Source organism: Sciurus carolinensis, chromosome X (assembly GCF_902686445.1).
Source record: "Sciurus carolinensis chromosome X, mSciCar1.2, whole genome shotgun sequence".
NCBI classification, from domain to species: Eukaryota; Metazoa; Chordata; class Mammalia; order Rodentia; family Sciuridae; genus Sciurus; species Sciurus carolinensis.
The window spans coordinates 43,420,413-43,435,683 of record NC_062232.1 but is presented as its reverse complement, the minus strand read 5'-3'; the positions used below and the strand labels follow the sequence as shown (position 1 = coordinate 43,435,683).

The 15,271-nt window shown below is 41.2% G+C and overlaps 1 protein-coding gene and 1 non-coding gene across 10 annotated transcripts in view; one reads left to right on the top strand and one right to left on the bottom strand.

Annotated features, from left to right (window-relative positions):
- Kdm5c (lysine demethylase 5C) overlaps positions 1-15,271 on the top strand; it is a 34,398-nt gene that overhangs the window by 6,502 nt on the left and 12,625 nt on the right. For 3 of the 9 annotated variants that reach the window (XM_047535110.1, XM_047535105.1, XM_047535103.1), the window contains exons 3-12: positions 335-457; positions 753-923; positions 1,553-1,687; positions 2,692-2,815; positions 2,893-3,095; positions 4,089-4,247; positions 6,854-6,973; positions 7,106-7,264; positions 9,504-9,685; positions 9,784-9,946. In XM_047535110.1, coding sequence (XP_047391066.1) covers positions 335-457; positions 753-923; positions 1,553-1,687; positions 2,692-2,815; positions 2,893-3,095; positions 4,089-4,247; positions 6,854-6,973; positions 7,106-7,264; positions 9,504-9,685; positions 9,784-9,946 — 1,539 coding nt within the window. The remainder of the gene's footprint in view (positions 1-334; positions 458-752; positions 924-1,552; positions 1,688-2,691; positions 2,816-2,892; positions 3,096-4,088; positions 4,248-6,853; positions 6,974-7,105; positions 7,265-9,503; positions 9,686-9,783; positions 9,947-15,271) is intronic. The other 6 variants (XM_047535111.1, XM_047535108.1, XM_047535106.1 and 3 more) reach the window with 3 other exon arrangements.
- Positions 1,075-1,153, bottom strand: Trnai-uau (transfer RNA isoleucine (anticodon UAU)). Its single transcript has one exon. It is a non-coding gene; the product is annotated as a tRNA-Ile (tRNA).

Here is a 15,271-nt window from a genome sequence, read left to right as displayed (position 1 = left end):
TTGTTTGGCACCGAAGTATCTTGGTGCTTGCTGTGTGATATAATTCCTCTGATCCTTTGTGTCCTCATCGGTATAAGAGATGATAATACTTATACAAGCCTGTCAGGGAGATTGGGAATAAATGTATGTAAAGCTTTGGCTGTTCTGACTCTCTCTTGGAAGATGAGAGGTAGAACTAAGCACTGCTCAGAGTGTGAGATCCAGTTCACTAGGAAAAGCCCTGGGTTAGTGTACATGGGTGCTTTCTTCCCTTGCTCCTCCTCTCTAAGACTGGGCCAGAAGATAAGAGTTGGGGGAAGGGCTGGCCAGTCTCTTTGAGCCATTTCTTCTTCAGGCCCAGACAAGAGTGAAATTGAACTACTTGGACCAGATTGCCAAATTCTGGGAAATCCAGGGTTCCTCCTTAAAGATTCCCAATGTAGAACGACGGATCTTGGACCTCTACAGCCTCAGCAAAGTAAGAACAGGTTTTTTTCAAATACCCTCCACCCAACCCCAGTAACCATGCTACTCTGGATTCTTGCTACTCTGGATATTAGATCTCTAGGCTACAGTTGAAAGGGCACAGCCTGATAGGGCACAGGCTGTCATCAGAACATCTTGGCCTCTCTTGCTGAAATTTGTGATTGGGAGAAAGGGGTAGCCCCCCATGAAGTGAGGGACTGAATTTGTTCCCATTCCCCTTTCTACGGGCTATTTCCTCATGTCTATATACACAGCACATCCATGTCCCTTCCTGCTTGTCCTTTCAGATTGTGGTAGAGGAAGGTGGTTATGAAGCCATCTGCAAGGACCGTCGGTGGGCCCGGGTGGCCCAGCGTCTCAACTATCCACCAGGCAAAAACATTGGTTCCCTATTACGCTCTCACTATGAACGCATCGTTTATCCCTATGAGATGTACCAGTCTGGAGCCAACCTTGTGGTAAGGATGCCAGGCAGGGATAAAGTAAGGCTTTACCCCCAAACATGGATTTTCATGCTTTATCTTAATAAAATTAGCTCTATGGACTGGAGTTCTGGGAGCTAGACCTTACTTACCCTTTCAATTTTTCTTTTTCTTTTTTTCTTTTTTTTTGTGGTGCTGGGGATTGAACCCAGGGCCTTGTGCTTATAAGGCAAGCACTCTACCAACTGAGCTATATCCCCAGCACAAACTTACCCTTTCCTAGTGGCCCTTTTTCTTTTCCCACACTGCCCAGGGTTAGAGGTCTTAGAGTTATCTGTAGCCTACTATTACTTGACAAAGTCATAACTGACAGAGAAATTCAGAGGAGGGAGGGATCTTTTGAACTAGAGTGGTCTGGGAAGAGATAGTCTGATTTACTTTGGGAGATGGTTAAGGAGGGGTCATTGGAAGGTGGAATGACTTAAGCAAAAGCACTGAGAATCCCAAAATGCATCTGGTGTCAAGACTTGTTGAATGGGGACTATTGGTGTGTGTCAGGGCAGTGGACCACAACTCTGGTGGCCATTGGGTGAGGTTAGAGGGAAGTTCTTGCTCTGGAGGACTGGACATTCCATGCCCTGACCCTCCCTTTCACATGTCCTCAGCAGTGTAACACTCGTCCATTTGATAATGAGGAGAAGGACAAAGAATACAAACCCCACAGCATCCCCCTTCGACAGTCCGTGCAGCCTTCCAAGTTCAACAGCTATGGTCGGCGGGCCAAGAGACTGCAGCCTGATGTGAGTACTTCCCTTCTTATAACTTAGAGTTGCTTTGGGGTCAAGAGAGTCTTCTCCTTTCCTCTGACTAAGGCTGCGTTCCCTATTGTACCATTTCTCTTATTCTCTTGAGTTTTTTTTTTTTTTTTTTTTTTTTTTTTTTTCCGGGGCAGGGAGTGTGACGGGGAATTTAACCCAGGGGCACTGAGCCACTGAGCCACATCCCTAACCCTTTGTGTTTTTTATTTTGAGACAGGGTCTTGCTAAGTTGCTGAGTCTGACCTTGAACTTGTGATCCTCCTGTCTCAGTCTCATAAGCTGCTTGGGTTACAGGCATGTGCCACCATGCTCAGCTCATTCTCTGAGTTTTTAAGCATTGATGTACTTCTTTCTGGTTTCATTCTTGCTCATTTCTCCATTCTCAGCTGCACTATTGAGCTAGATCTTGATCTGTTTATATAATACCTTTTGTATGTCTCCCCTTCTTTTTCTTTTAATGTGCTACTGAGGATCGAACCCAGTGCCTTACATGTGCTAGGCAAGCTCTCTACCACCGAGCCACAACCCCAGCCTTCTTACCTTGTTCCTTTCCTGACTCATTCTGTTCATAGAAGTGGAAATCTTTTTCTTTATTCCTTGTATCCTACCTTTAGGCAGAAGCTTATGTGCCAGGTGTTTTTGGTGGTGGGGATAGAGCAGAGAACAGGATAGATACTGTTCCTGGCTCATTGAAGCATGTAATTTACCAGATAATAAGAGTCACTGCCACTAATTGATAAAGCGAAACAATGTTAGATTTTTCTTAATATTTGGTATCCCTGAACTGCCTCATCACTATAAGGTAGGAGCTAATAGTCTCATCTTAGAACTGGGAAAACAGATCCTGTCTTTAATTACTCTTCATTAGAGGACTGAGGAGGGAGCTCATTTACCCCTTGAGGGATACATAGTCTGAGTTATTCTTTCAGAATGGGGCATTTAGCTCCAGATAGCAATCTTGATTCATTTCTTCCTTTTCCTCATAGCCGGAACCCACAGAGGAAGACATTGAAAAGAATCCAGAACTGAAGAAGCTACAGATCTATGGGGCAGGCCCCAAGATGATGGGTCTAGGCCTCATGGCCAAAGATAAGACTCTGCGGAAAAAAGGTGAGGCCTAACAGACTGGGGATGGTCTCACCTGGGGAGAGGAGGTAGGGCCCTAAGTGAGTCAGACCTATGTTTAGAACCACTTTTCTTTCTCCTAGATAAGGAAGGCCCTGAGTGTCCCCCCACCGTAGTGGTGAAGGAGGAGTCAGGTGGGGATATGAAGGTGGAGTCAAACTCACCCAAGACCTTCCTGGAAAGCAAGGAGGAACTGAGTCACAGCCCAGAGCCCTGCACCAAGATGACCATGAGGCTACGGAGGAACCACAGCAATGCTCAGTTTGTAAGGACCCAGCCCTGATTTTCTAATGTTCTGCTTCATATCCCTTCAATGAGCATTTTCCCAGCATGGCACTGGACTAGATTTCACTAAACAGACAAGTGGGTCAGGTGGGCCTTGCCCTCAGATAGATCAATTAATTGGGGAAATAAGGCCAACTCATTTGGATCAAAGAACAAGAAAGGGTGATCAAGTGCTTTCTACATGAAGTGCTGGAGGGATCCAGAGAAGGAAACTCACTTGTCCATTGCTTCAGGATAAAAGCTAAACTCCTCATTACCATGCATGGTCTTGTCCCTGGTGTCCTCTAGCCTTATTCCCCAGCATTGCCTCACTCCTCATCTGTTGTAGCCACACTGAACTATTTGTGGGTGTATTTGTTTTTTCCCCTGAGATGTGCCATCCCCTTTCATACCTGTATCCTTTGCATGTGTTGTTTTTTCCTTGAAGTTTCTCCTTGTGCTCTGCTCTATTGCCAAGCTTCCACTTGCCTTAAGGTTTCATTCAGTGTCAAGTGTCACCTTTACAAAAAAGTTCTCCCTAAAGGCTGATTTGAGTGCTTCTTTCTCTAGGCTCCCATAGTACCCTTTATGGGCCACTATTGACAGTTTTAAGTTTTTACAAACACGGGTATCTAGATTACTGTATGCCTTTGGAAGGCAAATACCATGTCTTACTCATTTCTGTGCCAGAAGAGTCTAGTGTAATGCTGAACACAGGTTCAGTGTTTACTGAATTAATAAAACTGGAAAGATTCAAGACAATGAGCAAGACCTTTTTCACAGCTCCACCCACTTATATGGGAAGATGGGACATGCATGCAGTTGAATTCCAGACCTCACATGAGTAGCTAATACAGGGCCATGAATGATTCAGCTGGCAAGCACAGCAGGTTTTCACACAATTCTTTGGACTAGGGTTCTGTCTGGAGGGCCCTGGAGTTTGAAGGCTGGACAGAGCCTGTGTTGATGAACTCTTACTTCCCTCCCCTGGCAGATCGAGTCATATGTATGCCGGATGTGTTCCCGAGGGGATGAGGATGACAAGCTCCTGCTGTGTGATGGCTGTGATGACAACTACCACATTTTCTGCCTGCTGCCTCCTCTGCCTGAGATACCAAAAGGTGTCTGGCGGTGCCCAAAGTGTGTCATGGCGGTAAGGCTTTCCCAACCCATCCACACAGGGTATCCTGGCCTTTCTTCCTCTGACCTTACTGAAGGCAGCCTCCTAGCTCAGCCACAAGCCTTATGTTTTGGTTCCCTGTGTTGGGGTTAGTCTGAGTAGAGCTTTCGGGGATAGAGGAAGAAGAGACCCAACTTTTGCTGTTGTTCTGTGGGAGCTCCTAGACCACCCATGGGGAGGTAAATGTCATGAACAGAGAAATTGTGTGTGGTGACTTATAAGCAGACACAAAATTGGGTGTTAGAAACTGAGGTGTAACAGTTGAGAGGAAAGGAGAATGTTAAAGGGTAGTAATCAGGGAATGTGTCAGGAATGAGCTTTGAGGGACAGGAATAAATTTCTTTTTCATGTTCTTTTGCTTTTTGAGATTTTTATTGAATTTTTTTTTTTTTTTTTTTTTTTTTAAGAAAATGGACAAATTACCTATCGCCACCTAGTGATACCCAGTATTGATAATGTATATATTTAAAAAATTTTTTTTATATATATATATATATTTTAGTTGTTGAAGGACCTTTATTTTATTTATTTATTTGTATGTGGTGCTGAGATTTGAAACCAGTGCCTCATACATGCCAGGCAGTTGTTCTACCTCTGAGCCACAACTCCAATCCAATAGTCTAGTATATTTCTCTCTCTCTCTCTCTCTCTCTCTCTTTTTTTTTTTTAAATTTTGTTGCTTCTGTGTAACTATCTTTAACAAGTTTGGGATCTTATTATATATTGTCATTTGTTACTTCATTTCATTTTTCCCTATGTATTATTCAAGGTATTAATTTTTTTCCATCATGTGGGTATAATGTTTATTTAGTTGTTTTTCTATTATGACATTTAGATTGGTTTGTAGTAATGTGAACTTGAACTAGGAAGAGGTGAGCAGGCATTCCAGCCTGGGGAATGGGAGATTATCAGGAGCTGAGTTGTATAGGGAAGAATGTGTTTAGGGAAGGTAGGGGCAAGAAGGAGAATAGCTGAAGCAGCAGTAAAGGCTAAGGACCTGGGAAGTCTGGCAGGTCCATTTCACTAACTTCCTGCTTTTATCCAAATTCCTGGTGCTTGTCTACTACATTTCCTCTGGGTTTCTGGAGAGCACGAATTGATGGTCTTGCCTCATCTTAGGGACTTAACTATGGTTGTAGAGACTGGATATGCATGTGTACACACACACATCTATGGGGAAGGACCAGGGTAATGCAGTGCACAATGGCCTTGGCAGCAGTGGAGATTATAGTATGGAAAAGTTTGGATACCAGTAGTGATATGAATGAAGAAGACTGTGAGCTCCACTGGGCTCTCTTCTCTAAGTGGTTATGAGCCAGTGGACCAGGTTGACATTTATTTTTCCATTATGAGCAGGATGTATTTCTAACTCTGGGGTACATAGAGTTCTTATCTGAAATTATGAATGTAGGTACAAGTGAGGCACACCCATGTCCTGTCTTCTCAGACAGTCTAAAGAAGAGGAATAGTTGGGCTGGGGTTGTGGCTCAGTGGTAGAGCGCTTGCCTAGCATGTGTGAGGCACTGGGTTCGATTCTCAGCACCACATATAAATTAATGAATAAAATAAAGGTAATCAATAACTGAAAAAAATATTAAAAAAAAAAAAAAGAAGAGGAATTGTGTAGGGTGTGACGCTATAGAAACTGGTTCCTTCATTTTCCATTTAGTAAGATATAAGAATATTCAGTGCCATTTTCCCAGTCTGAATAGTTCCAATCTGGCCATTAAGAAAGCTTCCTTAAGAATCCTGTATGAACTTATACTTACTGGAGAGAAAAAATGGTAGCAGAAGAGCATGGGAGAGAATATTAAATCCAGAGCTTATGGTTTAGATGGTAAAGTCTTAAAGGAAGAAAAGAATATAGGTTATAGCCATGAGGGAACAGTTCCTGGAAACTCTGGGACTGAAGTCGGGTTTTGTGTTTTTTCTTGGTACTAGGGATTGAACCCAGGGTGTTCAACCACTGAGCTACAGCCCCAGACCTTTTTATTTTTTTACTTTGAGACAGGGTCTCGCTAAGTTGCTGAGGTTGGCTTTGAACTTGTTGTGATCTTCCTGCCTCAATCTCCCAAGCCACTGGGATTATTACAAGCATGCACCACTGCACCCAGCTTCTTTTTTTTTTTTCTCTTCTTGAGGCGGAGTCTTGTTACTTTGCCCATGCTCTTGAATGCATGGGCTCAAGTTATCCTCCTGCCTCAGTCTCCCAAGTAGCTGAGACAGGCATGCACTACTGTATTTGGCTTGAAGTTGAGTTTTGAAGAGTCAATGAAAGAAAATACGAGAGGGTGTAACTCAGTGGTAGAGCACTGTTCAGCATATGTGAAGCCCTGGGTTCAATCCCCAGCACTGAAAAAAAAAAAAGTGGGAGAGGACATTTCAAATAAGGAGAATCTATGTGAGCAAAAACATAATGGGAGTGTATGTGGGGGATAGAAAAGATGAATTAGGCTCAAATGGTAAGAGAAAAAGGTAGAGGTATAAAGAGCTGCCTCAGAGTCCTTGAGTTGCACTAGTGAGGATTCTCTATCTTTTTGCCTGTGTTTTGGTGACATGACATGTTCTTTGAATTTTAGGAGTGTAAACGGCCCCCTGAAGCCTTTGGCTTTGAGCAGGCTACCCGGGAATACACACTGCAGAGCTTTGGCGAGATGGCTGACTCCTTTAAAGCTGACTACTTCAACATGCCTGTGCATGTAGGTGATGGAGAGCTGGGGTCATGTTGGGGCTAGGGTCATAGGTGTTGGTTCCTAATAGTCTCACCTCACCTGGGTCAGTGGGGCCAGGATAAGATATACCACAGTCATCTTCTATCCCTGTTTCCTCAGATGGTGCCCACAGAACTAGTAGAAAAGGAGTTCTGGCGGCTAGTGAATAGCATCGAGGAAGATGTGACTGTCGAGTATGGGGCTGACATCCATTCCAAAGAATTTGGCAGCGGTTTCCCTGTCAGCGACAGTAAGCGGCACCTAACCCCTGAGGAGGAGGTGAGTGGGTGAATACCATGGTTATATGTCAACTGTGAGCTTAGGCAAGTCATTCAGTATCTGAAAGATTCAATATCTCTCTAAGATGGGGATAATTATGCCTGCCTTATGCAGTTGCTGTGAAATTTAGATGAAATGCTGTCTGTAAAGAACAGTTTAGTACCTGGTATGTAGATGCAAGATGGGTTCTTTTGCCTCTCTGAACCTATTATCTGTGAAATCAAGATATCTTGCAAATGTTACAAGAATTAAATGAGAGTGTATGTAAAATAACATGGCAGAGTGCTTGACTCATTCATAGGAAGTGTTCAGGGAGTGGGATTTGGTTCCACAGGAAAAATTGAGGGCCCAGGCCTGTTTCAAGGGAAAAGTGACATTTGGGTTCAGAACAAGCTTTTGATGTTTGTTTTTAAGTTTATTTTTAACCGATATATTAAAATGTTAGAATTACACATATTTATGGGGTGCCATGTGTTGTTTCAATATGTGTGTATGTATATATAAAATTATATATTATATAATATATATTATATAATATATATTATATTAAATATATATATATATAAAATGTTTAAAGGAGAGTAAATATTTATGGTGAGAACATTCAGAATTCTTTCTTCTAGCTTTTTGAAACATATAATACATAATTGTTGTTTAGTCATCCTGTGCAGTAGCATACCAGAATTTCATACCACGTAACTATAACTTACTATCCATTGATCAACCTTTCCTTGTCCTGCCCTCCTTTCTACTTTCCCTGGTCACTGGAACCACCATTTTACTCTCAGTTTCTTTGAGGTTTGAACTTTTTTAGATTCCAAATATGAATGAGACCATGTGGTAATTGGCTTTCTGTGCCTGGCTGATTTCACTTAATATTATGATCTCCAGTTCCATCCATTTGTTGCAGATGACAGGATTTCATCCTTTTTATGGTTGAATAGTATTTCATTGTGTGTATTTACCACATTTTCTCTGTTCATTCATTGGTTGATGGACTCAGGTTGGTTTCCATTTCTTGACTGTTTTGAATAGTACTGCAATAAACATGGGAGTGCAGGTGTCTCTTTGACATATATACTAATTTCTTTTCTTTTGGAAAAATACCCAGTAGTGGAATTGCTGGATCATATGGTAGTTCTATTTTTAATTTTTTGAAGAATCTCCATACTATTTTCCAACATGGCTATGCTAATGTACATTCTTACCAACAGTGTACAGGTGTTACCTTTTCTCCATTTCCTTGCCAGCACTTACTATATTTTGTTTTTATTTTTCTCTTTTTCTTTGTTGCTTGGGATCAAATCCTTGTGCATAGTAGGCAGTCTCCACCCCTAAGCTATATCCCCTGCTTCTTTTTTTTTTTTTTTTTTTTTTTTTTGCGGTGCTAGGGATTGAACTCAGGACCTTAGTGCTTGTGAGGTGAGCACTCTACCAACTGAGCTATCTCCCCAGCCCTATCCCCTGCTTCTTTATCTTTTTGATAATAGTTATTCTTACTTAGGTCAGGTTATATCTCTTTGTGGTTTCACTTTGCATTCTTCTGGTGACTAGTAATACTGAGCATTTTTCAGATATCTGTTGGCCATTTGTATGTCATCTTTTGAGAGATGTCTATTAAAGTCTATTTCTGTTTTTAATCAGGTTATCTATTTTTTGATAATGAATAATTTGAATACCTTATTTATTCTGGATATTATTCCCTTGTCAGACATAGTTTGCAAATATTTTCTCCCATTCTGTAGGTTGTCTCTTCACTCTTCTGATTGTTTACTGTGCAGGAGCTATTTAGTTTGATGTAATCTCATTTGTCTACTTTTGCTTTTTTTCACTCTGTTTTTGGGGGTCTTATGTGGCATAGAACAAGAACCAAAAATCCTTGCCCATTTCAATATTCTGACATGTTTCCCCTGTTTTCTTCTAGTAACTTCATAATTTAAGGTCTTATATTTAAGCCTTAATCCATTTAGAGTTGTTTTTTCTTAATGATGAGAGATAGGGGTCCAGTTTTATTCTTCTGCATATAGATATCCAGTTTTCTAAGCGATGTTTATTGGAAGGACTGTTCTTTCTCCAATGTGTGTATCTAGTGCCTTTGCTAAAAAATCATTTGGCAGAGGGCTTTGACTTGTTGGTGGTGGATGGATAGATCAAATTGAATTGAAATTTTGGGGGAAAGGAAGAAGAAAACTTCGGTTTTAGATGTTTAGATGTGATCCCCAAATATCTGACCTTACAGGAGTATGCTACAAGTGGTTGGAACCTGAATGTGATGCCAGTGTTGGAGCAGTCTGTACTATGCCACATCAATGCAGATATCTCTGGCATGAAGGTGCCCTGGCTCTATGTGGGCATGGTCTTCTCAGCCTTTTGCTGGCATATTGAGGATCACTGGAGTTACTCCATTAACTACCTCCACTGGTGAGTGGGGCCCTGAGGAGCGGGGGAGGCAGTCAGGATGGTCTATCTGCATGACCATAGGTGTGACCACATTATGTGTTCCTTTTCCACTTGAGCAGGGGTGAGCCGAAGACCTGGTATGGGGTACCCTCACTTGCAGCAGAACATTTGGAAGAAGTAATGAAGAAGCTGACACCTGAGCTCTTTGATAGCCAGCCTGACCTCTTGCACCAACTTGTCACTCTCATGAATCCCAACACTCTCATGTCCCATGGTGTGCCGGTGAGTGCCCAGGAAAAGTGGACAAGGAGTAGGAATGATTTAGTGATATCCTTTTTGGTGGCTGTGGTAGTCTTCATCTGACTTTACCTCTGCCCTCATTCCTGTTCTATCTTGATTGGGTTGTAGGTGTGACTGTTCTAATAGAGACCCATGATAATAGTGGTTAGATACACAATGTAATTGTGAGCCCCCCAGGCCTTGTGTTTGAGGGCAGTACCTTAGGAATGACTTATTAGCATAACTGTTTCAGCTAGTGGAAGAGGGAAATGGAGGAAGGGCAGGGCTAATAATGTTTCCTTGCTTTTAAAGGCAAACCTATCAACTCATCTCCTGTTAGAACTTGGTCACATGGCCACATCTAGCTATAAGGAAAACTAGGAAATGTGATTTTTACTCTGGATGGTCATATATCACCTACAAATTGTAAGTCATGTTATTATGAAATAATATCAGAGGACAGCTAGCCATTTGTGCCATGCTTTGCACACTCTTACCTTTGTTGGAGCAGTGGGTACATGTTTTTACTTGTTTAACAGGTCAAAAGTTGAACCCAGAGTCCTGGCCTGTCTACTTTCTCTATTTCTTTCTTACCCTGTAAGACGTATTGCTGGGTATACTATCTGGCTTATCTGTGAGGGACTTTATATTTCTGGGAATTTTTGGCATTGATTAGCATCAGCCTGTTTTCTGGTGTGGATCTTAAAACAACCTGATCAAAAGGAATTAGTACATCTTCCATCTCTGCTTTAGTTTTTACTCTGTGCTGGTACTACTCCCTATTCCCTTCCACTCCCTCTGGCCTTGGCCCTACTGCCACTTAATCTTATACGCAGGACATGTTAGGTAGTTGATAAATATTTAGTCTTTTTGAGATATCCTGGACATTTTACAGTAGGGCTTTGGACTTGGTCTGTGGTTCTCCCTGAATTTCTTTTTACCTTCATTTTGTGTTGTTATTCTGTATATACTGTGAATAAAATTTTTTACATTTTAATGATACTTAACCATGAATTGGAATATTGAAGATGTAAGATGCAGCATCTTACAACAGCTCTGGCAACCTTTCTCTACTTGGAAGGGACTCTCCTTTTCCCTCTGTGCTTTACTGCAGTTAAGGATTACTGGAGTCAAGATGATCAAGGAGGGTTGCAGATTGGCTCCATGGTACAGTGTGTGCTCAGAGTGTGTAAGATCCTGGGTTTGATTCCCAGCACCCCCCCACCCCCCACCAAAAAAAATAAAAAAATCATCAAAGACCCTTTAAGTTCTCCTGCTTTACAAGTAGACTTTGGGCTGACCTTTTCTCAGACTTCCCTCTTCCTCATTCATAGCCCAGCATTAGTCCTTGTCTATAATGCCAAGGAAAACTAAGAGTAGAAGAAGATTCTTAAGGATTTGGGCAGCTAAAAAAGACTGTCCCAGACTTTTAAACATGCGCTCTTTGCTTCTACCTCCACAGCATTTCTCCTGCTAATGACTAACCAGCTTCTTTGGCCAGCTCCTGCTTTACTACTATGCCCTCTCTCTGCCCCACCCATCTTAGGTAGTTCCCAGCATTTCCAGGCCCTTTGGACTTGGCAGTATCCCCCTAGTCCAGGGCATCTGTGATTTTCATGTTCTCATATTGGCAGGCTGCAGTGTAGCCAGCTGGAGCTCTGTGCAAAGCTATCTTTAGCTATCTGCTCCCCCTGCCTTCCTCTTTGGAAGGAGAAGGCCATTTCTTTTTATAGATATACAGTGTAAGTATTATTTTCATTAAAAAAAGAAACATACCTCCTTTCTAAAAAGTGGAAAATAAAGAGGTCATCCATACTCCATCCTAATAAACAATTTTGTTATGTTTCCATATGTTGTTTTCTATGTAAATTTTGATAGTAATAATTAGTGTATAAATTTTATAATCTTTTATGAGTATGATGGTCTAGAACTACACTGTCCAATTTGGTAGCCACTAGTCACATGTGGCCATTGAGCATTTGAAATGTGGCTAGTTCCAACTGAAATGTGCTGAAAGTATATAATTTATGTTGGATTTCAAGACTTAGTATGAAACAAAGATTGTGAAGTATCTCACTAATACTTTTGTATACCAGTTACACATTGAAATGATAATATTGTGACTTTATTAAATAAAATTATTGAAATTAATTTTACCTGTTTTCTTTTTACTTTCTTAATGTGGCTACTAAAGAATTCAAAAGTGCATATATCTGCCTAGCATATTTCTCTTGGACAGTGCTGGTCTAGAATGATTTTATAATTGTGATTTTTTAAAAAGCAACTTTATTGCAGTATGGTTTACGTAACATACAATTTACCCTTTTTTTTTTTTTTTTTTTTTTTTTGCGGTACTGAGGATCGAACTCAGGGCCTTGTGCTTGCAAGGCGAGCACTCTACCAGCTGAGCTGTCTCCCCAGCCCCAATTTACCCATTTTAAGTACACAATTCAGTTGTGCTACCATCATCAAAATCCAGTTTTAGAACATTTCTGTTACCCCTGAAAGATCCCTTATTAACATTTGTCACTCTCCATTCTAGCCGCTAGAACCAGGCAACCATTCCATCTGTTTTCTGTCTCTAGATTTGCTTTTTCTGGTCATTTCGTGTAAATAGAATAATATGTGGTCTTTTTGTGAAGGGCTTCTCTCACCTAGTAGGTTTTCAAGGTTCATCCATGTCACACTGTGTGTCAGGAATTCATTTCCTTTCTGGCCCAGTAATTCCCTTCACCATCTAATGAACATTGGCTTGTTTTTACTTTTTTGGCTATTCACATTTGTCATTTCAGTAGCTGCAGAATGTGAGAAGAGCTTTTTAAAACCACCACACAGGAAACAGTAAAGTGACTTTGCCAAAATGAAGGTGCATGCTGAGATGAAGAGTCAGGAGCATTAGGTTCTACTCTTGGCTCTCCTACCCAACACTTTTCTGGGACTTAGTTTTCACATCTATAAAATTGAGTCTGGGACTAGATCGTTCAGCAAATATTGCTAAAGCACTTTCTGTGTGCAGGGCCTCTTGTCAACACCCTGAAGGTCAATAAACCAATCTCTGCCTTTGCGTATGCACAGCTGAGTGCAGGACAGAGCAGTAAACATATGGAATAAAGTGAGAGGGCTGCTATAAAAGAACCACAAACTGGGTCATTTAGGACTGGGGTTTCAGGAAAGGGTTTGTAGAAACAGTGATTCTTGAAAGAAAAGCATGAATTTGCCTGTCAGAGCTATGGCTTTATCATGTGGGCCTGGGGATTTAAGTGAGGGGCTCAACAGAGAGATGCCATGGTCATATTTGCATTTTTGGAAGCTAGTTCAGGTATTTGGTGATGGAGGCTAGTACAGTAATATAGCAAGAAATGCTTTGAGGCAGATGTTGCCTCTAAGCAGGGAAGAAGAAGACATACTGGAAGTAGGAGCTGATATATGACCCAAATGAATGTGGAGATAATGTTCAGGAATGGGAACATTTAATTTTCTTAAGATTAGTTCATCCTGAATTAATTGTAGAATCCTATCAGAGGAATTGTTGAAGGTTATAAACAGGTTCTTGATAAAAATTGGCAATTTTGCATGCTGTAGGTGTAGCTCAGAGGCTCTGGGTTCAATTCCCAGTATGTGCACACAAACACAAATTATTTTTTGGAGAATAGAATTTATTTTCTTAGCATCACTATACCTATTTCACTATGTCTTTGCCAGCATTAAATGTTCATCTTAAAAGTTTTGTATGACTTACTGTAAAAACAGACAAACATACACATAGCTATTTCCATTCCTTAGTTAAACCTCAGTAAAATGACACAAAGGGATTTTTTTTAGGATAAAAGATTGCAGAGATTATGAAAACAGAGGAGACAATGGTAAATAAAATTCCTGAAACTACAAAACAGACAAGGAAACTGAATCTTAAGCCAGAACTGAGAACATCTGAGAACCAGCCTGATTTTTACCTCAGAAGGCCCCTAAAGGTTTGTAGTCAGTGGCACCAGATGTTCTAGAGGCAAAGATGGGGTGAAAATAAGGACTGGTTCAAATCTACATAAGAAGCTGTGAGCCCGGTGCAGTAGCATATGCCTATGGTGCCAGCTACTAGAGAGACTGAGGTAGGAGGATCACAGGTTCAAGGTCAGCCTAGGTAAGTTAGAGAGATTCTGTCTCAGTATAAAATAAAAAGGACTGGGGATAGTGGCTCAGTGTTAGAGTGCCCCTAGGTTCAATCTCCAGTACTGTAAAAAATTTTTAAAAAAAGAAGCTGGGAGATCCCTTCCCCATGCTGGGTAGCTAGAAATGTGAACTACCCTTACTCTAGTAAGACGAAGGATTTATTTCTGAAGAGGTTAAAATAGCAGGCCCCTGGATTGAGGTACCCTAGGTGCAGTTGAAGGTGGGGTTAACTGTGAAATAGGATTTTACCATTTGGGTATACTGGATACTGAGATTCTCAGGCATTTTCCTTTGCTTAACCAGTAGAACATGAGGGCAGGCCTTTTTCCTACAGGCAAAAAATGTGAGGATTTTCTCTGGGGAATTTAACTGTCCTGAGGAAAGAACTAGAGTTTTCCAAACAGAATGGCTCAGCTGGATCACCCTGCATTGAAACTCAGAGTCGTCAGACTTCACCTATGTACTCAGAACTTCCATTCAAACTTTTTAATATCTCTCTCCTTTTCTTTGGTACCAGGGATTTAACCTAGTGACGCTTAACCACTGAGCCACATCCCCAGTCCTTTTTGTTTTTTATTTCGAGAGCAGGTCTTGCTACGTTGCTGAGGCTGGCCTCGAATTGCAATCCTCCTGCTTCAGCCTCCCGAGTTGCTGAGATTATATGCATGCACCACCACACCCAGCATCATCTCTTCCTCTTAAATATAAATAGGCAGCCACAAATTAACAGACAACTAAAGAAATCCTAGCAAATGAAATAGAACCAGACAAACAGGAAGAAAACTATTTAGAGAAACAGAGGCTAGGTAAGGAGAAATAAACTTCAGACTTTTGGGGTGGGGGTTTGGTACTGGGGATTGAACCCAGGTGTATTTTACCACAGAGCTACATTCCCAGTTCTTTTTATTTATTTTTTTTATGTTGAGTCAGAGTCTAAGTTTGTTGAGACTGACCTTGAATTTTCAATCCTCCTGCCTCAGCTTCCTGATACCCTGGGATTAAAGGTGTGTGCCACCATGCCAAACAGCAGTAACTTCAAAAGCAAAAGAAACTTAATTACTATCTTCAGGGATAAGCATGCACAGTAGTGCTCCTTTATTCATAGTTTTGCTTTCCATGGTTTAATCATTTATCTATGGTTAACTGCAGTTGAAAATTTTT